Genomic DNA, 26,595 nt, shown 5'->3' with positions numbered 1-26,595 from the left:
GATCAAGTGTATTTTGATAAGATGCATGAGGAAATGGTTGTAGAATCTGAAGGGTCTTTTTCTGATGCCAAGCAGTTATTAACCACTCAGCAGTTTAGCCAACCCGAATTGAATGACTTAGTAAGAGATTTGGGCCTATCAAAGAAAGCAGCTGAGTTATTAGCCTCTAGGCTTCAAGAAAAGAATGTACTTCACCGGTCAGCTAAAGTATCCCATTTCAGGAAGCATGAACAAATTTTTGTGGACTCTTTTTCTGAAGACAAACACTTTGTTTACTGTCATGATATCAGTATTCTTCTCAGCCAGGTAGGTGTTACCACTTACAGTCCAACAGAATGGCGGCTATTTCTTGACAGCTCTAAAACGAAGTCTGAAATGTGTTCTCCTACACAACGGTAATGTTTATGCAGCATTTCCAATTGGTTATTCAACTCATCTGTGAGAAGATGATAATGACATAAAAAATGTCCTTGACTTTCTCAAGTCTGAGGAGCATAACTGGATCATTTGTGTGGATCTTAAAATGGTAAATTTCCTGCTAGAACAACAGAGAGGTTTCACAAAGTATCCTTGCTTTCTGTGTTTGTGAGACAGCCGAGCTTGGGAGAAACACTGGACACAAAAGGAGTGGCTGAAACGTGAAGCTCTGGAAGTAGGGATGCAAAATATTGTGAATGAACTTGTAGTTAATTGAGACAGGATCATTTTTCCCCCACTTCACATCAAACTTGGCTTAACGAAGCAGTTTGTTCAGGGTTTGAATAGAGAAAGTGAATGTTTTCAATATATTATTTCTGTTTTTCCTGCCTTGTCTTTTGAGAAAATAAAAGCAGGTGTATTCGATGGACCTCAAATTTGAACCCTTATACATGACAAAGAATTTGCCAGGAAGATGATAAAGGAGGAGAAAGCAGCATGGCAGTCTTTGTGGCAGTTACAAAGAACTTCCTTAGCAATAAAGCAGAAAACTATGAACTTCTGGTTCAAAGGATGCTGTTGGCTTTCCGCGACATTGGATGTAACAAGAGCATTAAGATTCACTTCCTGAACAGTCACCTTGATAAGTTTCCCGAAAATCTTGGAGCTGTTAGTGATGAGCAGAATACTGCTGGAGCATCAAACAAGATTCTCCTCAACAAGTACACAAACGCAAGAGCTACAAACACAAATTTTTGCCTGAATAGAATTTAAGTTTTACGCAATTTTATGATTAAAGTAAGTGTTTTAATATGTTCTATTTTGAAATTGTAGTCAAATTCTGATGCAATAATATCTTTTAGTGTTTTAGTGAATTTACTGCATTATATATATTATTATATTTTCACAAAGATGATGCCCAAAAAGACATTCTACTTCATTGTGTTAAACTAAATGTTGAAAATTTTACAATAAGATAAAAACCTAAAATCTTGAATTTCAAAAAAACTGTAGTTTACAGAGAAAAACTAATGTCAGATTTGAGATCAGCACACTTGAATTAGGTAACAAGTGTTTTTGTGGATGCAACAAACATTCTGTTCCCCAGAGTTATTTATACCCTGCACATTCTCACATCGCTTTTCAGTGGTTGTTAGCATTTTCTTATGTTCCTCATTTCTGTTTTCTTGTACCTGGTCCCCCTTCCTTTGGACATAAGAAACCAGTTTGGAAAATTTTGGATAACTGCATTTTTGTAAACGATATAATAAAACGCACTCTCAGGTCATGTTGTGTTCTAAGTTTCCAAAAGTTCACCCTAACTAAAGCCTCAAAGAAGAAGAAGGCAGGTAGAGAACAGAAAGAGAGGCTGCTAGGAAAAGAAAAGAAAAGAAATCAGAATGTTCATCACGATCTTTCTCAGGGAGTCATATTTACTGTCTTCTATTTGTGTTTTAGTTCCATTGGCCCTAGCTCTGCGAACAGAGGCAGAGTCTGGAGTCTGAGGATTGTAAGGTTTAAACCCAGTGAGAGAACTGAATTGCCACTCATTGTCCCAAGGAGTAGAGTTATAGTTCTGGTCCTAAAACACTGCAGTGTGAACTGTGAAGCACCCAGCCCAACTGGGTCATTGTTTATGCAGGGAGACACACACAAGGGCTGCTGACTGGGAACCACAAATGTTTCTCCTTGTCTGTGACAGGATTATTGTTGAAAAGCATTTCTTATATTCATCAATTTTTAATTTTAAGTTTTTGCTACTATTGGTAGTTCTCTTCCTTGTATCTATTAAAAACTGGCTATTGATGTATTTTATGTATTTATATAATTTATACCTGTTTTATTATCAAGAATTTAATAATTGTGAATATGATTTTTATTGCCTTCCCAGTTTGCTGCATTAATTCATTACTAATGAACAGCAATAAGGAGGAAACATCCCCATCTTGTGGTAACAAAGGAGAACTACAGACATGGTCCTCTGCTCAAAGGCTTTTCCAAAAAAACCCTCCTAAATAGTGACTGATATCTCACTCAGTATGTCTGCTTTTTTGATAAGAAAACCGCAAAATAAAATTTCATTCTGTACCTATTTTTCAATCAGCAAAACTAAGGTAAGATGCTTCGACTGCAGTTAGCAAAGTAACATTTATGGTTTGAGTCAATGAAGCGAAACCAACACTAAGTATGCCGTTAGTTATTCTTCCTCCACCACATTTCAAGGAGTTCTTTTCCCATTATTATACATACCGCAATAATGAGTCCACTAGGTCCGTTTATGTTATCAACCCAACCCTAAAAAAATGAAAAAAAGATCTCTAGTGGTTACACATGTCAGAAAATTTTAACCCCTTGGCACATTTGCAGTCTAATCTCAATACATTTCAAACAGGAGCACAATATAACTGATCCAGTATTTCTCACATCACAAACCAAGGTCAGTGGCAGAGGGCTATCTATTTTTTGCACTTTATCTGTGGAAGAATTAAAATTCTGCCAGCAGGAGTCATGAATAGTTTCAAATTGTTTAATGACATCTTAGGGCCTAAATTTTACGAGTTAGAGCATCCAGACCAGGGGTCCCCAAACTACGGCCCGCGGGCCACATGCGGCCCCCTGAGGCCATTTATCCAGCCCCTGCTGCACTTCTGGAAGGGGCACCTCTTTCATTGGTGGTCAGTGAGAGGAGCCTAGTTCCCATGGAAATACTGGTCAGTTTGTTGATTTAAATTTACTTGTTCTTTATTTTAAATATTGTATTTGTTCCCATTTTGTTTTTTTACTTTAAAATAAGATATGTGCAGTGTGCATAGGGATTTGTCCATAGTTCTTTTTATAGCCCGGCCCTCCAACGGTCGGAGGGACAGTGAACTGGCCCCCTGTGTAAAAAGTTTGGGGACCCCTGATCCAGACTATCTATCTACATATATATGTTTGTATTAGCTTGCTTAGAAATGTTAGAGGAAAGATTATATTTAGAAACAGTTGGAGGAAAAATGTCTTTTTGAGTTTGTCTCCTTAGCACCAGCAAGTCAGTTGACCTTATTAAGTCTGTTTCTTTATCTGTAAAAGTTAAAATGCGTGTGTAAAATGGGAGGGGAGAGAGAAGAGATGAGAAGATGAAGAGATTATTTGTTGAGACTTTTACTTGGGACCAGGCACAGCTAAGCACTCTCTACACATTGTGTGATTTGATAAGCTTCCTAAAATGGGTGGTAACAGCCCGGTTTTACAAATGAGACAACTCAAGAGTCTGCATTGTCAGGAAGTAGTGGAGCTCAAATTTCTCTGGCCCTAAAACTTCACAGAATTCCTTCAAAGAGGTACTTTGATCCAAAGTGCTTTCAAAAGGATGGAGCAGTACACAGAGATTGACAATTATTATTTTTAAACTGAGAACCTTTTGTGAGCTTTGTGGTTCCTGTTTGCCCAAGAATTTACACCAATTTGACCATCAAGAACATGCTGATATATGTAAATTATAGTGAAAAAGGAAGTGAAACTCTCCCGTGGAAATTTTAAGACTAGAGTTAATGAGAAGCTAATTTAAGACCTCAACCCAACTCCAGATCAGTCAGCATAAGCCCCAGAGGAGCCTTGTGCTGAACCATTTCTGAACCAAAGGTGGAACCTTGCTCTAATATAGAGTTGGTGTTTGATTTCCGGCACTGAGAGAGAGAGAGAGAGAGAGAGAGAGAGAGAGAAGACACTAGGAAGTTACTGGGCCGGGACGCTGGCTTGGAAGCAGAGCAGGAGTCCGTGTGAGTTGGCTCACCGGGAACGGCTCCTGCCAGGTTGCCCCCACGATGGACGGCCTCACGATGGCGATGTTCAGGTTCCCGCTCTCCTGCTGCACCACCATCTCTCCCAAGGCCTTGGTGTAGGTGTAGGTGTTGGGCCGATCCCCAATCAGCTTGGGCGTGATCTCGTCAATAATAGCGTCGTCTAACCACCTGAAGGAAGCCAGAGTGAAAAGGAATTCTCATGAACATACATTAAGACAGTGGACCCCAAAGACATTGTGAGACACAATCACAGAAAACACTGCTGCTTTCTAGCCTGAGTTCTGGAGGGCAGAAGAGTCGCAAGATGGCAGAGTGTGTCCCTGTCCTTCACCTCATGTAGGATGGATGAGCTCTTTGCTCCCCACCGCTCAGCCCAACCTTACCAGCTGAATCCTACCTCCTCACACCTAGATAGATAGGTTTAACAGCCATGCAATCTACTACTTTATTATATAGTCTCTACCTTCAATAACTTCCTCTCCAACAGGTTCACAAGGACATATGCACTGAATACATTTGTGAAGCCGATCATGAGCCCTGGAGCGTGCTGGGTGCGTGCATGCATGGAGTTCACAGGCTCTTCTTGTCCAGGTTCTTCTGGGGCAGCCCTGCTCACTCACTGTTGTCCAATTAAAACCTGATGCACCAACCCTACAAACTTGTAACTTTTTAAATTCCATTCAATGCCTCCATTCAATGCCTCAACAAATAGCGGACTTATGGTCTGTTTTAACATATATCTGAAATGTATTTTGAAGTCTATTTAGAGTCTATGCTAATTGGTAATTATTTCCAGAGATTTCCAATGAATTCTGAAGTGCTCTAATAACTGTTAATGATCTGCAAAGTGGAGTGCTTATAGTACTCTGAAGCAGTCGTAATTGCGAGTAATTAAATATCTCTACTTATAAGAAGGCAGGTATCATTATCAACAAAGTCACCATGGCGTCAGCCTAATCTCTTCTTCAAAGGTGTCAGAACCATTTTGTCAGTCTCAAAGTCTATCTGCAATACTTGAAGATAGCAACATAATTATTGTCAATTAAATAGTTAATGTTTTTTTTTTTTAAGCAGGCAGGCACTTTTGGTCAATCTTTTGATATAAAATAGTTCTAAAAAATTAGGCTACCGGCCCTGGCCATTTGGCTCAGTGGTAGAGCGTCGGCCTGGCGTACAGAAGTCCCAGGTTCGATTCCCGGCCAGGGCACACAGGAGAAGTGCCCATCTGCTTCTCCACCCCTCCCCCTCTCCTTCCTCTCTGTCTCTCTCTTCCCCTCCCGCAGCCAAGGCTCCATTGGAGCAAACATGGCCCGGGCGCTGGGGATGGCTCCTTGGCCTCTGCCCCAGGCGCTAAAGTGGCTTTGGTCACAACAGAGCAACGCCCTGGAGGGGCAGAGCATCGCCCCCTGGTGGGCAGAGCGTTGCCCCCTGGTGGGCGTGCCGGGTGGATCCCGGTCGGGCGCATGCGGGAGTCTGTCAGACTGTCTCTCCCCGTTTCCAGCTTCAGAAAAATACAAAAAAAAAAAAAAAAATTAGGCTACCCAAATACGTTAGTGTGACTTGATATATTTATTCCTATTTTATAGAACTGAGCTCACTCCTACTATTTTGTTTGTAGAGAAAACTCAGAGGTTACCACTTGGCTCCCATTATAAACTGTGGAGTATTTAAGATGTGTTCATGCCATCTGATGCAGAAACACAACTCTCCACTTTAATAACTCCCATTTGAGTTATTAAACTCAAAGGAGAGGAACGTGAACACTGTCTATGTTTGGTTTTTCTCTTTGCTGCACCAAGTGCTGAATGTTTTCTAGAAACTCAAATGCTTTTTGATTTAAATTGAATAGGGAAAGTTTGAGAAGTTCCTAGAATTAAAAACAACTCCAAATACTTAGAAAAATAGATATTCCAATTATCTGGCCACCTGAGGGTTGAAAGAAAGTGTGGGATAATGCAGGCAGCCCTTCATCTTTATGATAATGTTCCCCCCCCTTTTTTTTTTACCTCATCTTGTTTGGGAGTCAACAGTAGAGTAACAAACCAAAGGCCATTTTCCTTCCTTGGAAACACACACAGGTTATAAAAACTAAGTCAGAAGAGATACAGCCTAATTGTTCCTTCCTTCCTTCCTTCCTTCCTTCCTTCCTTCCTTCCTTCCTTCCATTTCCTTCCTCCCTTCTTTTTACAGCTTTACTGAGATAATTCACCCAGCATACAATTCACTTAGCTGATGGAAGCACAGCCTACGTTGAAGAAGGCTGTAAAGAAAAGAGTTCTAAGAGCACAGCCGATCGCAGCAGCACGCGAGGGTTATACGTCCGTGCGCAGCACCAGCTGCCATCCTGGTGTCAGCGTGTACCACATCGGTGATGCTTCGAGGCCCGACCACGTCGGCTGAGCCAGTCTGGGCTCCGCAGGTTTCTAAGAACACACGCGCAGAAGTATTTGCAGTGTGCCATCCATGGCCTGCCTCTGCCCTTCATAGCTCTACCTCTGTTTTGCTGTATCATCCTCTCATGTCCCCTCTTTTTACTTGTGAAAAATGGCAATAACTATATCTGTTCTAAAGTTGTAGGTTATCATTTGAACAAACAGAAGTATTCACAACTGCACTTAAGCTTTTTGATAAAACAAAATGAGTCAATCAACCTAAGGCATTCTTAATTTTGGTAAAACAACCAAGGAGTATGTATCTACAGAGGCAGTAGTTGGTTGGAAAACACATATATATATTAGTGAGACAGCATGAGAGAGAGAGACAGGCAGACAGAAAGGGAGAAAGATGAGAAGCATCAATTTGTAGCTATGGCACTTTAGTTATTCATTTATCATATGTGCCTTGACTAGGAGGCTCCAGCTGAGCCAGTGACCCTTTGCTCAAGCCAGTGACCTCTTCTTGCTTAAGCCAATGACCTTGGGCTTCTGGCCAGCAACCTTAGGGCTTAAACTAGTAACCATGGGGTCATGTCTGTGATCCCATGCTCAAGAGGGCAACCTGGCGCTCAAGCTGGAGAGCCTGCACTCAAGCTGGATGAACCGAAGCTCAAGCCGGAGACCTTGGGGTTTTGAGCCTGGGTCCTTAGCATCCCAGGTCGACACTCTATCCACTGTGCCACCACCTAGTCAGGCTTAAACTAATTTTAAAAAAATTATTTATGAATTTTAGCAAGAGAGGAATTGAGAGAGAGAGAGAGAGAGAGAGAAGAATATTGATCTGTTCCTGTGTGTGCTCTGACTGGGGATCGAACCAGCAACCTCTGTGCTTCTGGACGATGCTCTAACCAACTGAGCTATCTGTCCAGGGTATTAAAATATTTTTTCTAATGCAGCCAAACAGCCCATAGCTTGTCTCACCCAGCTTCTTCCCCAGTTCACAGAGATGAGTGTAACAAGTATGCCCTTCCATTAATTAAGTGACACCCTCTTCAGGATGTATAATCAGTTCCTGCTCTTCTTGACCAAAGTTTGATTTGCTGCTGTGTTTTGTTCTCAGTTTATTTTTAAAACAGTAAATAAGTTAGCATGGAAAAATGACACCACCTGAACCAAAATACATTTCTGAAATGAACCAATGCCCTCCGGCGTATTCAAGAAGATGTTTTGAACCCACGAGTCCTAAATTCTAAACTACATAAATTGATTCAAAAGAAGCTGAAAGGTATTAAAGATTTCAGAAAATAATGTGTGTGCATACACACCTGCAATTTTCTCTAGATATTACTATCTTTTTGGTTTGAAACATATTGAATCAACCAATTAGAATCACTCATAACTTCATAATTTATGTATTTACTGGATGAGCTCGCAAGAGGAATGTGTATTTTTTCCTCCTAATTTTCTTATTCAATAAGCAGGGCAAGCTGCTGGTGTATCGGGAAGGCTTTCTGGAGAATCCGTGCTGGACACACGGCCTCTTGGTGATATCTGCTCTCTCCTCTGAGCTGCACTCCAACCTTGACTGTTGCAATTCGCATGCCCTATGGAATGGCTCAGGTCTGTTTCCCCACTTTTCAATGAGTCCAGGAGAGCACCAATTATGTTTTATTATTTTCGTGTCCAATCACCTTTCTGCCCCCAGGGACTTTCTGTGAATGGGTGCTCTTCCATAGAATGGCCTTGATTGGCCAGTTTATATTCTGTATAAGGTGTTGGGAAGCCAAGCTGGCCAATGATTGGAGAGAATGGGTGGACTCTGAAGGAGGTTGAGCTGCAGGAAGACTGTGGGAGAGGAAGAAAAGGGGGTGTCTTTGTAGAGAGTGAAGCAGAATTGGAAGTTCAAGTATCCACTGGTGGTGGGGCAAGTGTGGAGAAGCTACAGGTCTATATATGTTGACCAACTTCAATTTGTCAGTGTTAGTGTCAGAGTAAATATATACTGTTTATTGGAGAGAAGAAGGGTGTATTTATCTGAGCTAATGCTTGTGTTGAAGGGGCCTCTGTCTTTTCCTCTAAACTTTTATGGAGCGCTTATTCTGGCCTCCAATGACCCAACAGCATGAAAATGACTTGGTTTGTTTTAGAAACAAACTAGCCCTGCTCTGATTTGTATTTAAAGCTGGAAAAGTACAAAGAATTTTCAATTTTGTGTCAGCTACTTAGAAGCCATGTTGAGATAATACAATCTTTTTTTTTTTTTTTTTTTTTTTTTTGAAAGAGACAGAGGGAGTCAGAGAGAGGGACAGACAGGAAGGGGGAGAGATGAGAAGCATCAATTCTTTGTTGCGGCTCCTTAGTCTCCTTACTTGTTCACTGATTGCTTTTCATATGTGCCTTGGGGGGGATGCTACAGCAGAGCGAATGACCCCTTGTTCAAGCCAGCGACCTTGGGCTGGAGCCAGCGACCATGGGGTCATGTCTATGATCCCACGCTCAAGTTAGTGAGCCCCTGGGCTTTCGGACCTGGGTCCTTCACATCCCAGTCCAACACTCTATCCACTGCACCACTGCCTGGTCAGGTGAGATAATACGATCTTGAAAATAAAAGCATGCTTACTAAAGTGAGCTCCCCCACCACCACCCAGCACAGATACACTCTCTTAGTGTTAACAGTGTCATTCAGCAGCCAGGCAGAACTGCTTTCCCAGGATTGACCTCCTTTCTCAGCCCACAGGGAACGCAGGGCAGCTCAGCTGCCAGGTCGAGAGGTGGTGGTGGGGGACTGGGGGACTGAACAGCCATCAGCCGTTTGTGTGTGTGTGTGTGGGGGGGACTGAACAGCCGTCAGCTGTTTTGTGGGGGGGCGGGGCTGGGCAGCCATGGTGGCTGCAGGCAGCGTCCTCCCTGCTTCTCACCCTCTACCCTCCACTCACCCTCAGTAGCTCACTGCTCTGTGTTTGATCAAGAAACACCTTTTCTTTTTCACATTGGCAAATTAGCTGTGTCTTTTGGTGGCTTGGTAACTTCACAAGTGTGATTTTTAGTAGGTGCAAATCTACTGGGAACTTTTTATTATATTAAAGCATCTGGACTTAAAAGACAAACCAAGGCGAGGAGCGTGGGGAAAACAGGCGCATTGGTGACTGGAGCACAAATGATTCTCACCACAAAGGAAAACTGCTCAGTGAGGAAGCACTTTGAAAACACACGTTCCCACCGGCGTTGGCGCAGTGGGTACGCAGTGCATAGAGCGTGGACCCTGGAACAGCGAGGTCACTGGTTCGGAGCCCAGGGTCGCCAGCTTGAGCCTGAGGTCGCCGGTTTGATTTCCAGTCAAGGCGATGTTTCTCTCTCCCTTCCTCTCTCTCTCCTTTCCCTTCTTCTCCTTTCCCTTTTTCCCTTCCTTGCTCCCTTCTATCTCCTCCTTTCTCTCCCCCTTTCTTTTTCTCACTCTTCTTCTCTCTCTTCCCCTACTTTCTCTGTCCTCCTTCCTCTCTCTTTCTCCTTTCCTCTCTCTCTTCTTTCCCTCTCTCTAAAACAAAAAAGCAAACAAACAAGCACAGTCTCCAAACTTGCCCATGACTAAGACTTGCACAAGGCCTCTGACAACATCTGGATTATCTGGATGGCTCTAAGGTACTAGGGTATCATGGGTACCAATTCAGTCTTGTAGGAATCACTAATTTAAATAAACTCCCACTCCACAAATTTAAGCCATTTGTCTTTTACATAAATTGGGATTAGGTCTCTGTTGGGCAGATAAAATATATTATGCTCACTTTGTTAAAGATGGCACTGCCCACGTGGAAGCCCATCACTGCGGTGATAATATTAGTTGCCCTTCTTGCTTGGGATAGGCATGATTATGTTAATATGTGTTAGGAGAGGGCTTTCACGCCAAAAGGTTTTAAAAGGAAGAGAGATCACGTTGTTCCAGGGAAGAGTGACTATGTTCTAGGAGGAGCCCATGCTGTAGGAGAGCAGAGAAAGGCATGTGGAGGCCAGGAGAAGCAGCCAAGATGGTGGAGTGCTGAAGGAGAAGCCAGTTTGTGTAGTGTTTGTGCAGGGAGAAGGAAATGGGAAACAGAGGTGAATAAGGCTAGTGAGCTAGAAACTGTTGATTCTAGGAAACTTGGATAAGTCAGTGGCTTTGGGAACCCTGAATGGAAAGGGAAGTGTTTTTCCACTGTGTGTATTTCTTGCCTGCCGGGTGCAAGCTAGGATTAAAGCTAATGGCCCATCAGTTCTTGGCTCCATTGTTTCATTACCGCCTGTCCAAATCTAATGCAAACCTGAACTGGCCAGACGGCTGTGATGGTGGCTGTGGCTACTGGCTTTACACTCTTCAAAAGAAATTTCTTCTAACTTCAATAGAATAAAGCTTTAAAAGAATTAAATTCTTGGTAGTAGAAATGTAAGTTATGGCAATAGGCATATTCTATAACTGACAGCTAATTAAATTGGTGTAAGGACCACAGACAAAATATTAGCCATGTCCTATGGCATTTTTCCTCCCCAAACACATAGGTGTTTTGTATCTAGCCATTCCCCATTCTAGACCTCTCCACCCCTCAGTCTCAGTAAGGGGCCTGCCTGCCTCTGGCTACTCCCCAAGCCAATCTACTTCCCTTCCCCAGTACATCCATATTAAGGGTCCCACAGCTCCCATTTATACAAGTCTCTCCTTAATTACAACAACATAAACAATGGACTAAAGCCACATGCATGCATGCACGCACTCACACACATACCCTCTCTCAAAGGACCTCCTGCCTATGGAGTTCAGTGCCCCTCTCTTCAAGCTATTCACAGTCTCTCAGTGGGGCCCCAGCTGAGCTCTCCAGCAGGCTACCTATCAGCCTCCCTGCACACAGCAGGTGTACTGCCACAGGGACTTACATCTGCACCCCAAACACACCCCAGGTATGCCCGCACCAGTCGCTTGCCTAGTACACCCCCAATCTCACCTGTTCTGCCATGTCCGTCTCCTATGTCTGCCTTACAGTCTTTCTACTCCCTTCAATTCCATCAAAATTAGCATGTCCCATCTCCTCCACCATAGATGTATATAATTCTACCCTGCTCTATTAGTGTTGGATTGTGAGCTCCTTGAGAGCACAGTCTATATCTCTATATCTTAAGAGAACACCTTATCATCTGTGGCACTGCCGAGTCTGTGGGGTACTGGGAAGATGACGGCCGCCTCGCCAGAGTCACGTGGCTATGGAGGGAATGGTGGCCCTATGCCTTACTGGACGAGAGCTTTCCAAAGAGTTACTTAGCTTCTCTGAGCGTGTGTCCCTTTCTTAGTACAGTGGTAATAATAACATCAGCCCTACAGTATTATGTTAAGGAATTAAATGTCTGAGAGTATGTTTGCTCACAATAATTGCTCAACAGTGATTCATAGCCCTTCTTCTCTTTTCAATGCAAATTTACTAGATTGATCTAAGAATGTAAAATAATCCAGTAGGTCCGAACTCTAGTTATTTCAGGTTTTTATAAAGGTGCAAAGCCCTTTTCTCCTACACTGGCTCCCCTTAGAGAAGTTACCCGGGCCTGAAATTTATGGAAAGCACCATCGCTGAAGCCCTATCTTTCCTTGCCAGTTATGTGCTTTTAAAAACTAAATATACTTAAACTGTTATCTGAAAAAGTGGAATTTCCCTGGTAATCCCTGATCCATTGATGCACATGAGTTGCTAAAGGTCAATATCACCAACTGTGCAGAATCTAGAAATATGAAGGCAGAGACGAGGAAGGAAGGTGATCGTACAGGATAAAGTGTCTGTGATGGTAGGACAAGGGCAGAAGACAACTGTGGGTGAGTCAGGAAAATCAGTAGTTCAACACTGATCAAGGCCTATGCTTGATATACCAGTTAAAAACATTAACTCTTAATTGAGGTTGTTAAAATGCATTTATGCTAGAGTTTTTATACTATTTCAATCAAATTTTATCTTTTGGGAATGGTTGAGGACCATCCTAATTCTGGAAGTTTCAGATTATGGGCCAAAGGATGGGAGGCAGGCATGGCATTGCTGGGCACGGGGTGGACAGAACACGGGGTGGGCTGCAAGAGGGGGCGGGGGTGACAGGTGTCAGGTTTAGGCTCACAGTCCCGTTCCCTTTACAAACAACACTGAGCAGGATCACTCGGGCCTACGCAATTGGGAAAGTTCCTGGCAAAAAGTACAAATCCTTTCTAATTTCCCAAAACTGGAATTCCCATTAAACTGGTTTTCTGGAAAAAGAAAGGTTCATTTTAGTTTTCCATGGGTGATATTCTTTTCTTATTATTATATTTTTTAGCTTTACTAAGGTATACTTGACAAATAAAGTTGCAAAATATTTAAAGTGTGCATTGTGATGATTTGGTATACATATACATTGTGAAAGGATTCCCCGTATCCAGCTAAAGAAATACTTACACGGGTAATTGTCTTGAGATCACAAAGACCAGAGTGAAGATTTAAGATTATCTGGTGGTCTAATTCTTAGATCCTTTTTTTAAAATAGGACCACTGGAATACTAAGAACAAGAACAGCTGCTAGACCCCATGTGGTTTTTCTTTCTTTCTCTTTCTTTCTCTCTCTCTCTCTCTCTCTCTCTCTCTCTCTCTCTCTCTCTCCCTCCTTCCCTCCCTCCCTTCCTTCCTCCCTCCCTCCTCCCCCCCCTCTCTTTCTTTCTTTCTTTCTTTTTTTTGTGACAGAGAGAGGGACAGATAGGGACAGATAGACAGGAAGGGAGAGAGATGAGAAGCGTCAATTCTTGATTGCAGCTCCTTAGTTGTTCATTGATTGCTTTCCCATATGTGCCTTGACTGGGGGGCTACAGCAGAGTGAGCGACCACTTGCTCAAGCCAGTGACCTTGGGGTCATGTCTATGATTCCCAAGCTCAAGCCAGGTGAGCCCACACTCAAGCCAATGACCTCAGGGTTTCGAACCTGGGTCCTCTGTATCCCAGTCTGATGCTCTATCCACTGTGCCACTGCCTGGTCAGGCCCATGTGGTTATTGTTAATAGTAAGTTTTCAAGGAAATAGAAATCAAAAAAATAATTTTATTCTAACTTTAGGTCCATTACAAAATAGAGAAGAAATCAGAGAATAAAGATTTTCTTAAAACAAAGCAAATAATCCTGGATTTAGGTAAATAAATATTTATTCAGATTAACTTTAATGGTATTTGTTATTTCGTAACTTCGTAAAATTCCATCTGATATAGGAATTGTTGAAACGGTTATGAACAATGATGCAGTTGGTGATGGGTTGCTGGGCTTTATTCAAAGTGTTATGCAAAAGTTTAACACCTAGGTTTCATTTGAACTTTAAGAAGAAAAAAATAAGCACTCAGAAACAGAGATAAGATGAGAGCTTATAGGTATTTTATACATAAGATTCCCCATCCCAGAGTAACAACTTGCTATAGAATTCTGTCATCTATTCTTGCTTTTGTAAAACCAAACAAATGAACAAATCAACAAGCATCAACCTCCGACCCCAGCCAGAGCGGTATGAACAATGGTCATCTAGTGCCATCAAAAGGCTTTTACTCATTCAACAAATACTTGAGTCCCTACTATGTGCTGGCACTGCAAGGCAAGAAGGAGCCAGACACCTTCTCTTTCCTTGAGCAGCCTATTGTTTAATGGAGAATACAGATAAGCAACCAGATATTTAGAATGAGCCCAGGATATTGTGGGGTCACCTGACCCTGAGGGATTTTAGGGGAGAACATAGGTGTCTGAAGACTACTAGGTGAAGTCGTCTCTAGGAACAGAATCATAATAAGCAAAGGTAGGCAGCCTGACAGAGGAGTAACTGCTTCGGTGTGAACATAGCACAAACATGAGGGGAGAGCTGAGAGAGATGCAGCTGAACTAGTGGTTCTGAACACAAAGTTCTGAGTTAATAAATGGTGGTTATGAATTTTTTCCTGTTAAAAAAACAAACACCTAAGTTTCTTACTTGCATTCAGAATGCATTCTGCTGAGATAAAATATAATTAATTCCTAGTTCTATCTGGCTGTATATTTATTTAAATAATTAGTCCTTTTGGAGAGCAGTAAATGACAGAAACATAAATTTAATGTTTAATCACATTAATCACAGCAGTGTCAATGACAGTTTAATCATAAATCATGGGCAATTACCTGACTTTATGGGTTGACCTATAGTGGGGGAGTATGGGAAATGCCAAATACCTGAGGATAAATCAACTCTTTCTCTGGAAGGTGAGTTTATTCTCTTTTGAAATCTAGGTACGTTGAGTGTCTGGGCACAGTCTGTGGGTGAACCGAACTCCCTGCCTCTTTCTCCTGGTGCACCTGGAGAGAGCCCAGGCTGCCTCACACTGGGCACAGCCTGACAGGTGTCAGCAGGGGCCGCAGTGGACGGAGTCTGTGGGATCCCCTGGCTCTGGGATCCGAGGAGGTCTGCCCCTTTCCTGAGCAGAGCAGTATGTAAGCACCACATTTACCAAGGAGACGACACTTTAAGGGGGCAGCTCACTGACAAACAAATCAATTCCACCCTAAAAATGCTCTGAGGCTTTAGACATCAAACTTCCTGCACTGGTTGTGGGCATCAGAGTGTCGTTTCTCTATCTATCCTGACAAACTCTGGACTCTGAGAGCGTTCTTTCCACAATGAAGCAAAGCATGATCTGTTAGCAACTTTAAGTAACGCCAGGTCCTTCAAGTGACTTTCATTCCTCTTTGTCCTGGATATTTTTTAATGACAGGTAAAAATATCTATTCTCAGAGCTATATGAGATAAAAATGTTTGCCCTGAAGGGAATGACTCTTGATTTAGCTAGAGCTTCATTTTAAGGAGTATATCTGAAATGGAAATATAGTGTTATATAAAATTAAAATATGACAAATTCACTGTGAAATAGTCTATTTTCTCTGCTGTGATATTTTTCAAGCAGAGTTAAGAGAAACAAACAAACAAGGTAAACCTAGTAAGTGGAGCAGTAGAATGAAGAAGCAGAAAGCAGAAACATACTTATCCCGAGCCTGGGGCCATGTCCTAAGAATAAAGTGGTTTCTGTTCATTGGCAAGAAGGAAAAAAATGCTAAGTATGATTTCTCCTGCACAGTAAGAAAGTAAGAAAAGTGTATCTTGCCCAAACAAGTCAACAGACGGGTTCCTTCTGCCAGATCTGGGAGGAATTCCTCTTCTCTATTAGCTTTTCTTTACTAACCTTCTGATCATCTGCTATTAAACACCCCCAATGCTGCAACAATTGCTTGTGTTTATCAATTTATCATTGCAACTCTAAGACAGGCACTGTTATTAGTCTCATTTTACAAAGGAAGGAACTGAATGAAGCTCAGAGATGCCAAGGAACTTGCTCAGCATCACATAGCTCGTAAGTTGCAGAGCCTGAAGTCAAACCCTTGTCATGCTGACTCTAAAACTTGTCTTCTGAACTTTTATACCACATACTATAGTTTCTTTACTGACAAAGCTGGGTTCATTAAAAAGTGAGAAACCACGTCTATGGAAAGTATCCCCAAGTACCTCACTCAATTCGAAAATATTTAACAAGACTAAGCTATTTAACAAGACCGGGACTGGAGGGAGTAGCAGGGATAGAGTAGCTAAAGCTAGCGTCACTTCAAAGCACTCCATTTCAAGGGGTTTCACTTTGTTACCTCATGAATGAATGCCTGCAAAGAATCAAAGCGATCAACAATCTGCCCTCATTTGACCCAACTTACTCCATGGAATCGATGATTTTCTTTGGCTCCACGGGACATGGATAGATGACTTCATCAATGTGTTCTAGGTTACAATTTGCAAAGGCCGTAGAGATATGTATGAAGGCTTCGAGCTTTGGCATCTGACTGGCCATGAGCAAGAGCTTCTGGGTGGCAGTGACGTTAAGTTGCACGGCATGTCTAGAGAAAATTAAGCGGAAGGAAAGACAGCTAGTCTGTGTCATGCTTCATGTTGAAAAGTTATGATCACTACTTTCAAAGTCATGGTCAAGTATGCCTGCGATCACTACTACTACATGACATTGCTCTGACGTTCCAGCCTTGTAAATAGAAAAATAAAATTAACAGATATAAATATTGCAAAGGCAGTCACAAACCCAATGTCAGAGTATATAACTGTATATCTGAAAAACATACAGATGCAGCTAAAAATATTCTGGGATGAGTAAAGAGATAATTCAGTAAGGTGTCCATTTATAAAAGCTACATCAAAGGAAATCACTAGCTTGCTTATATAGAAACAACAATTAGAGAATATAATGTGAGAAAAGCACACATTTGAAATCCAACATTTAAAAATATATCAAATTAATAATAAATAGACTCTATGTTTAAACAGTGACAAACTTCATTAAGGTCTGTGACAGAGAAACCGAACATATACAGAGACATATATTGTTCTTGGATAAGAAGAAACAGTGTTTTAAATACGTTAACTTTTTCTAAATGAATCTACATATTCAAGGTAATCCCAATCAAATTTCCAATGCTTTAAAAAACTTGGCAGATTACTGAAAGTTTAATCAAGAAGTATAAGCAAGTGATAATAGTCAAGAAAATCCTAAAAAGAAAAGACTAATGTATGTATACTTGCCTAATGAATAATTGCCTGATCAGGTGGTGGCACAATGGATAGAGCTTTGGACTGGGATGTGGAGGACCCAGGTTCGAGACCCCGAGGTCGCCAGCTTGAGTGCAGGCTCATCTGGTTTGAGCAAAGCTCACCAGATTGAGTCCAAGGTCGCTGGCTTGAGCATGGGGTCACTTGGTCTGCTGTAGCCCCCCGGTCAAGGCACATATGAGAAATCAATCAATGAACAACTAAGAAGCCACAATGAAGAATTGATGTTTCTCATCTCTCTCCCTTCTTGTCTGTCTGTCCCTATCTGTCCCTCTCTCTGACTCTCTCACGAAAAAAAAATTAAAGTAATTAAAATACTATAATAACTAAGAAAAAGTCTAATTAATGCAACTAAATAAGGAATTAAAAGAATTTAATATGTAATGTCTCTTTTCAAATAGAACATAAATTAGTTATGTTTCAGAACTAACCATCTGTTAGAAATAATAAAAAGGTTACTCTATATTCACACCTACATCACTCTTCTTTTAATAGAACTTTCCTGACTATTCATTCCTCTTTCTAGTAAAATAATTTTTAAATGGGTCAAAGTTTAAATGTGAAAAATGAGACAATAAAATACTAGAAGAGATTTCAAATAACTGAATAAATAATAAAAACAAAGTTGAGAACTAATGATAAACCGTTAAAATATTTGGAGCCTTACCAAAAAAAAAATCAAAGAATTGCTAAATCTTTTTAAGTTGTCTTAAAATTTATAAGGAAATAGTTCTTCAAAAGAAAAATAGACACAAGCACAAATACGTATTTCACAAAAGAATAAAATGCTAATCAGCATTTAAACATCTTCAACCTTTCTTATTATCAAAGAAATAAAAATCAAAACATGAAATGCCATTTTCATTCTCATACTGACAATGTTAAAAAGAATTAAGAATGATAATACAGTATTGATGGGTCAGAAACGAGCATTCATGTGCATGTGGACAATATAAGTTGACCACATTTTGAAGAGCAAATTAACATTATATAACAAAATATAAACTGTTCATAATTTGGATACATTTGACATATATCTAACAATTTCACCTGTTAGAATTCACCCAAAGGTATAAAAAAATGTATACACAGAGACGTTGACTGCAGAATGTTTACAATAGTGAAAAATTAGAACAATCTAAAAATTGTGCACCAATACAGACCTGGTTGAGTATATTACATATATGTAAAATAGAGTTTCATGGTGTTATTACAGATTATAATAGAATATTCAATGACAGTGAAAGATATCAAACATATAATTAAGCAGTTTGCAAAACATTCTCAATATGGTGCCCTCCTTTTTTGGTCAATTTGAACATCAATCTATTTTGTTACGGATGCATAAAGAAAAACTGGACTGGGTGTTCTCCGCACTATTAAATGCTTATCTCTGGAATCTGAGATGTTGGAGATGTTTTACTCTTTTGTACTTTTTTTTCATTCAGGATATGTTTTATTTTTTATAAAGAAACCTAACATGTGTGCGCACACACATGTACACACACACAGCTGCGGGAGGGGCCAGAGACGTACCTGAGATGGTCATCAAAGCGCACAGTGGCGGCGCAGTGGAAGACCACGTTGGTGCCCGAGAGCAGCTCCTGCATGTCCTCCTTGCTGATGGCCAGGTCGTTCTGATTGAGGTCTGCCGAAATGGGTCTGATCTTCTCGTGCACATTGGGACAAACTTCTTTGACTTTTTCAAACAGCTAAAACAGATATAAATCAATACACAAAGATCACCAATACATATCATTCCTGTTCTCATTGACTTGCTTCTTTATAATTCTCAAAAACTGATTTTAGTTGTAGTGTCATTCAAAGAAGGCATCACCCCAAGAGCCATTTGCTTAGTTTCATGCCGTGCAAACTCAGTTTAGTATAACTCTTGCTCCTCTTCATTTGGTAAGCATTTGAACAAGTCAGTTCCAATAACCAGTAAAACATGTATTTTGAACTTTTCCTGCAGAGTGAAAGGGGTACAGTTTAAATGAAATATATCCAGCCCCATCCCCTTTTCTTCTATAAGACATTTTTTTAAAATAAATAACTTTTTATTTTAATGGGGTGACATCAATAAATCAGGGTACATATATTCAAAGAAAACATATCCAGGTTATCTTGTCATTCAATTCTGTTGCATACCCATCACCTAAAGTCAGATCGTCCTCCATCACCTTCTATCTAGTTTTCTTTGTGCCCCTCCCCCACCCCCTCCCCCTCTCTCTCCCTCCTTCCCTCTCCCCGCCCCCCTAACCACCACACTCTTGTCCATGTCTTTTAGTCTCGTTTTTATGTCCCATCAATGTATGGAATCCTGCAGTTCTTGTTTTTTTCTGATTTACTTATTTCACTCCGTATAATGTTATCAAGATCCCACCATTTTGTTGTAAGTGATCCGATGTCATCATTTCTTATGGATAAGACATTTTTAGTGTTTATTCGTGGTGACTGTTCCCATTTTGTGCTGGAAAATAATGCTTTTAGTGCAAAAGTACCCACTTTTGCATAGCCCTTATAAATTATTAGCCTTTACACAGTCTCATGAGCATGAATTCAAAATAACTCATTTAACTGGACTGATTAACAAGATGGCCTAGCAGCACAAACATAACTAGAAACAAATTAAGAAAATTTATAATGTGTAAAACAAATACAAATTTTATATCATCTCTTCCAATATAAAAGGCAGTTATTGCCTCATAAGAGAATTACATGAGCTCATGTACTTTTTATGGAGTCGTAATTGATTTTCAAAAATATTCTAATTTATAAGGGGGAAAAGCACGAGCCCTGGCAGCTTTCGCTCTTATTACAATTATTCACTTGGATAGAAGACTCTGTTTTCACTGCCACAGTTTTCAGATTAAATTAGTATTTTCCATTTTGTTAGGAAATACGATTTTAATAAAATGATCTTAGTCCCAACTTACTTTGATAAAATGGAATTTTACTGTAATGTTAACAGCAAGGTATGATATGTTAACAGCAAGGAAAAGAAAAATAAGGCTAAACGTTTAGAAAGGTTAAGAGCAGAGAAAATGCATCTGTGGTTTTAACCATAATTTAGTAGCATAGATAGTCCTCTTCTACCCTTTAAGCTAAAATAATGTTTTCATCTAGTCCTTGATCCTTAGTAGCAGGCTCCTCTCTGTTGGAGATCTACCCTAGGCTTTTTAAATTAGGTAATCAGTGGTTAATCTCAGAGAGTCAAAGAAATCATGTCTCCTTTATACCAGGTAAGACCATACATTATCAGAGGCCATCCTAGGAGTTGTATGAAAGTAATCAGGGAAGGAAATTAAATCCACATATTTCCTGGAAAGTTAATACACTTCTGTTTCTGAGCTACTATTTTCTGCAAGGTAGGGTCAGACTCTTCCATGAGGTGTTGCTGCAATTCTAAAAATATTTGGAAGCTAGGTTAATCCTCAGTGTTTTGTCGACATCTGGAGTTGATAAGGTTGTGTCTGAGGGTCATTCTCAGCAAAGGTCATTCTGGCTCTTCCAGAAATATATTTAATAGTTCTTCTAATCTGGATGGATCATAGCCTGCTAAAAGTGTTTTTTCACAGTCAAATGTTTTACTTCATATAGTTCATGTTAATTGCATATCAAACATATGTTGGATAATTTTTGATAAACTTATCTAAAATTTGTACAATTTGCCTCCATTTAAATAAGTAAATTTGGAGAGGCTTTTAAAAAATCTGCATAATAGAGTTTATTCATAAAAATTTTATTTAAGGTTCTGTGGAGTCTTTGACTTTGATCTGTGATGACTTTTGACTACTTGACAGTAAAAAGTGGAAGATGACTTCAGTGTCCACCTTTCTAGAAATGGAGTTTCTCACAGATGATGTTAGCTGCTGTACATAGACTTTCTTTTCCCTTTGCTTTTTGTGAGTTTAAAAGGCAGAGATACACTCATACCATACTGTACATTCAGGCAACCAGTGCAGCATTGAACAGCACCAACATACTAATTTACAGCATTACTATTATAGGAGATAATTACTATTTCAGGAAATAATGTCTCAATTTATGTTCTGTTTATTGGTTTATGATTTCAAATGAGAGGACATATTTGAATGAACATAGTCAAATTTAAAACATCTAAGGTTTGTGATCAAAATAATAGATGATTATGGTGAGTCAAAATAAATCAATGAGTTGACTGCATCATATGACTTGTCATGTCTGTATCTCATCATACTGCTATAATTTCTAACAAAACAACACTCTTTAAATACTGCCACATCCTGGCCCTGGCCAGTTGGCTCAGTGGTAGAGTGTCGGCCTGGCATGCAGGAGTCCCGGGTTCGATTCCCGGCCAGGGCACACAGGAGAAGTGCCCATCTGCTTCTCCACCCCTCCCCCTCTCTTCCTCTCTGTCTCTCTCTTCTGCTCCTGCAGCCAAGGTTCCATTGGAGGAAAGTTGGCCCAGGCGCTGATGATGGCTCTGTGGCCTCTGCCTCAGGTGCTAGAGTGGCTCTGGTTGCAACAGAGCGACGCTCCAGATGGGCAGAGCATCACCCCCTGGTGGGCGTGCCGGGTGGATCCCGGTTGGGCGCATGCGGGAGTCTGTCTGACTGCCTTCCAGTTTCCAACTTCAGAAAAAATACAAAAAAATAAAATAAAATAAATACTGCCACATCCTAAAGAGAGTGCTAGATATAGCCAACCACCGTCCAACAGGTCGGTGCTTTTCAAGATGTGTTATCCACCAGTCAAACTGCATGGAAATCATTAGTATGCATATAAAAAATGTATTTTCCTGGGCCCCACGAAAGAAACTGAAGAAGACACAAATAAGTAAAATAGTATTCCATGGATTGGAAGAATCAATGTTGTTAAAATGTCCATGCTATTTAAAGCAATCTGTAGATACAATAAAATTCCTATCAAAATTCCAATGTAATTTTTCCAAAGAAATAGAACAAATAATCTTAAAATTTGTATAGAACTACACACACACACACACACACACACACACACACACACACACTAAATCAAAAAACAAAAAACCTGAATGGCCAAAGCAACCTCAAGAAAGAAGAACAAAGCTGGACGCCTCACACTCCCTGATTTCAAACTATATCATAAAGCTGTAGTATTAGCATAAAGACAGACACATAGATCAATAGAACAGAATAGAGAGCTCAGAAATAAATCCATTCATATATGGTCAACTAATTTACAACTAAGGTGCCAAGAATATACAAAAGGCAAAAGACAGTCTCTTTAATAAGTGGTGTTGGGAAAATTGGACAGTTACATGCAAAAGAATGAAACAGAAACACTATCTGACACCTAACTCCAAAATTAGCTCAAAATGTATTAAAGACTTGAAAATAATACTTCAAATCCTAAAACTCTTAGAAGATCACATTGGTCATAATCTCCTTGACATAGGTCTTGGTAATTACTTTTTAAAATCAAAAACAAAAGTAACAAGGGAAAAAATAAAGAAGTGGGCTATATCATAATAGAAAGCTTCTGCACAGCAAAAGGAACCAGCAGCAAAAATAAAAAGGCAACCTACTGAATGGGAGAAAATATTTGCAATCATAATCTGAAAAGAGGTTAATATCCAAAATACCTATATAAAGATATATATATATAACTCAATAGTGAAAAAAATCAACTAAACATTAGGCAGAAGATATGAATAGACATTTTTCCAGAGATGACATATAGATAGTCAACAAGCACATAAAAGATGTTCAATATAATTAATCATCAGGGAACTGCAAATTAAAACCACAATGAGATATCACCTCATACCTGCTAGGATGGCTATCATCAAAAAGGCAAAAGATAAAAAGTGTTGACATGATATATAGAAAAGGGAATCCTTGTGAACTGTTAGTGTGAGTGTAAATTGGTGCAGCCACTATGGAAAATAGTATGGACATCTCTCAAAAAATTAAAAACAGCCTGACCTGTGGTGGCGCAGTGGATAAAGCGTCGACCTGGAAATGCTGAGGTCGCCGGTTCGAAACCCTGGGCTTGCCTGGTCAAGGCACATATGGGAGTTGATGCTTCCAGCTCCTCCCCCTTCTCTCTCTCTCTCTCTCACTCACTCTCTCTGTCTCTCTTCTCTAAAATGAGTAAATAAATACAAATAATTAAAAAAAAAATTAAAAACAAAACTACCATGTAAGCCAGCAATTTCACTTCTGGGTATTTAGCTGAGGAAAACAAAAGCACTAACTCATAAAGACATATGCAGTGCCATGTTCATAGCAGTATTATTTATAATAGCCATGGAATGGCAACCACCTAAGTGTCCACTGATAGATGAGTGGGAGAAAGAAACTGAGTATACATTAAAAAATATTATTCTACAAAAAAAAAAGAAAGGAAAAAAAAAGGAAAAATTTGCCATTTGTGATACCATGGGTGGACCTCGAAGACATTATGCTAGTAAAATAAATCAGACAAAATCAGTGCAAAAAAAAGATTGGTGATTGTTGCCAGACGGGGGCTGGAGGTTGAGAGAAATGAAGGAGGGGGTATACATTTATTAAAAATCAATTAATTGAGCAAAATACTGTGAGGTGGGTGTTGTTATATTGCTCACAAAAATTAGGGGATATTTTATCACTTCATATTAATTTTGAAATATCCTCTAATTTTTGTGAGCAGTATATTTTCATTTAAAACTTTAGATAGCCGAGCCATAGAGAATTTAGGTTTTTGCCCAAGCTTTCATTACCAATAAAGGGCATAGACTCAATTTATCCTGAGTTGTTTGCATCTCCAAGCCTATGTCAACCTCAGAATATACACACACACACACACACACACACACACACACTAGAAATTACTAGGTCATAATCAGTAGATTGCATTTCACATCAAGTTCTCTTGCTGATCTGAAATGATCTCAAGATGAGAACGTCTCTAGTTGGAATGTTAGCATAGATAATTACTGATGAACAAATGCCATTTCCCTTTATAAATGCCCAGGGCAGTTACAGGATGTCAGTGCTTTTCAAACTGTAGGCATAGAATAATCTAGGGACTGGTCAAAATGATTTCTCTACTCCACCCTCAGAGACCTGGACTTGGTATGTAAGCCAGAACATTCCAACATTTCTTTTTATATATATATATAATTTTTTATGGGTAACATTAATAAATCAGGGTACATATGTTCAAAGAAAACATCTCCAGGTTATCTTGTCATCCAATTATGTTGCATACCCATCACCCAAAGTCAAATTGTCCTCTGTCACCTTCTATCTGGTTTTCTTTGTGTCCCCCACCCCCAGTAACCACCACACTCTTGTCCATGTCTTAATAAGCTCCACAGATAGGTCTGACAGCCTGGGATCACACTTGGAGAAACTCTGACTCTGAATATTTGCGTCCATTTTCAAAGCCAGGGCTCGGATTTTCTCTGTCTGGTTTGTAAATTCCTTGATTCTTGTTCATGTCTGTTTGACAGTGCCCAGTTCATTGAGGGAACTCAAATTTTGTTTATTAAATTAAAAGTAATTACTGTGAGAATGCTAATATATAGAATCGTGAATGGGAGTTCAGTTCCTGACATCATTTGGTACCCAGCTCTTTTGTATCTGTAGGATGAAAGATAGCAGGTAACTACTGTTAAAAGAAGACACGGAGTGTCTGTTCCCTGGGGTCCTCTGTAGTAATTGCCAATGACAGCTGGAACAGCTCAGAGCAGACCCTCATCTCGAATAATGACAAGACAGAAAGACAGGTAAAATGATGCAAATGGATCCTCAACAGGCTTGGGTGCTTCTGAAACTTTCTTTCGCTATCATGAGACATTACTTCAAGGTAAGAAAAAATAGATGGAATAAAAATAAGTGAAGAAAAATGTAATTTCATCATTCTATACCCACCAATGAAGAACTTAATATAATTATTTCAGACTATAAGAGTTTATCTTATTCCTTCTCACATAGTCTTTATTTAATGGCATAAAACTGAGAAGGTAAAGAGTTGAATAACTATTCTCCATTTAGGAAAACTCAAGCCGAGGGACTGCTGCTTTTCCATTTATGAAACTGTGTTCTTGGCAGGATCAGGGCACATATCTGTGGTCACTAAAAGATAACAGCCGGGAGGTCATCCAAGCATTTCAAACTGATAACAAAGCCATACAACTTCCTTGGCAAGTTTAGGAGTGTTCTCTTGATTTGGCATTTACACAGGCAAGTATTTCTCTTTCATAATTTGTTTCCAAACACAAGTGACTATCTTATTTAAGGCAATGATTACTTATAGCTCAAAGGCAAAAGAAAAACTTTGCAAATCCTAAGTAAGAATACTCAGCAGCACGAGAAAAGAAAAAAAGAGAAATTATTTTGGAATCAATTAAACTCCTTGGGTACAACTTATCGATGTCTGTAGCCAGACACTAAGACTGCATTTTTATTAGAAGCAGGAATTGGGCAAGGGGTGGCATCATGGCATTTATATTGTGCTTCTGAAACAATGTTCAGAACAATGTTCTGAAACAATGTTCTGAAACCATGTTCTGAAACAATGTTCTGAAACCATGTTCTGAAACAATGTTCTGAAACCATGTTCTGAAACAATGTTTCAGAAGTCCCGATCTTGTACTTCTGCAATTCACACCACCTCACTTTGAAGGTATGCACAAGGAAATTCAGTCACTATTTCCTGAGGACCCTTGAAGCTAATTGAATCTTTTATAATCATGAGGGTCTTTAATTTTTATTCAATTTACTGAGTGCCTCTCTTCAAATATAACTATATTATTTAGTCCCAATAACCCACTAAAATTTGCTTAATGCTTTTAATTTGGTGGAAGAAAAAAGGTTAAGTCCCTTAAATAAAGGGCTATCTTTGTGAAATATCTGATGTCCTAAAGCAAAAGAAAACCTGTAACATTTATCAGAGAAATTTTAGAGTGCCAAGTAAAAGCAAACCAATTGATTGTGCAAGTTAGCTCTCAAACAAGAAAGACTTATTAAGAAAGGGTATAATCTAAGTTGAGAACAATTAAACACAAATGTATGTAAATAAGGAAAAAATCTTATCAAACTCAATATAAAGATTCAAAAAATGTACAAAATATTAGGATTTGACTAGTCCATTAAGAACTCTCATAAGACACAAAGGATTAACCTAGACGTTTTGGCTCAGTGAGGACCATTTTCTATAGGACAGTGTGGTGTGGTGGTGTGGTTACCAAACTTTGGCATATAGCAGGGCTGCCTGGGAAGTTGTTTACAAAAACCAAAACCAAAAATCCAGGTGTCCTGATTGTGGAGATCCTGACTCCACAATTTTGGTTGAAGCTTGGGCTTCTGTGCTTCACACAAGCTCTCTAGTCAAGTCTGATACACAGGGGAGGTGAGGATCATAATGTGTTGGAAA

General features: G+C 39.8%; 1 protein-coding gene across 3 annotated transcripts in view; it reads right to left on the bottom strand.

The window, feature by feature from the left end:
• Window positions 1-26,595, bottom strand: part of FAR2 (fatty acyl-CoA reductase 2) — a 137,659-nt gene that overhangs the window by 16,286 nt on the left and 94,778 nt on the right. For all 3 annotated transcript variants that reach the window (XM_066258028.1, XM_066258029.1, XM_066258030.1), the window contains 4 exons: window positions 18,748-18,923; window positions 16,311-16,490; window positions 4,193-4,370; window positions 2,668-2,712 (listed from right to left, as the gene is read on the bottom strand). In XM_066258028.1, coding sequence (XP_066114125.1) covers window positions 2,668-2,712; window positions 4,193-4,370; window positions 16,311-16,490; window positions 18,748-18,923 — 579 coding nt within the window. The remainder of the gene's footprint in view (window positions 1-2,667; window positions 2,713-4,192; window positions 4,371-16,310; window positions 16,491-18,747; window positions 18,924-26,595) is intronic.

Source organism: Saccopteryx bilineata, chromosome 2, assembly GCF_036850765.1.
Source record: "Saccopteryx bilineata isolate mSacBil1 chromosome 2, mSacBil1_pri_phased_curated, whole genome shotgun sequence".
NCBI lineage: Eukaryota > Metazoa > Chordata > Mammalia > Chiroptera > Emballonuridae > Saccopteryx > Saccopteryx bilineata.
Note: the sequence above shows the minus strand (reverse complement) of the source record. Positions and strands in the feature narration are given on the sequence as shown.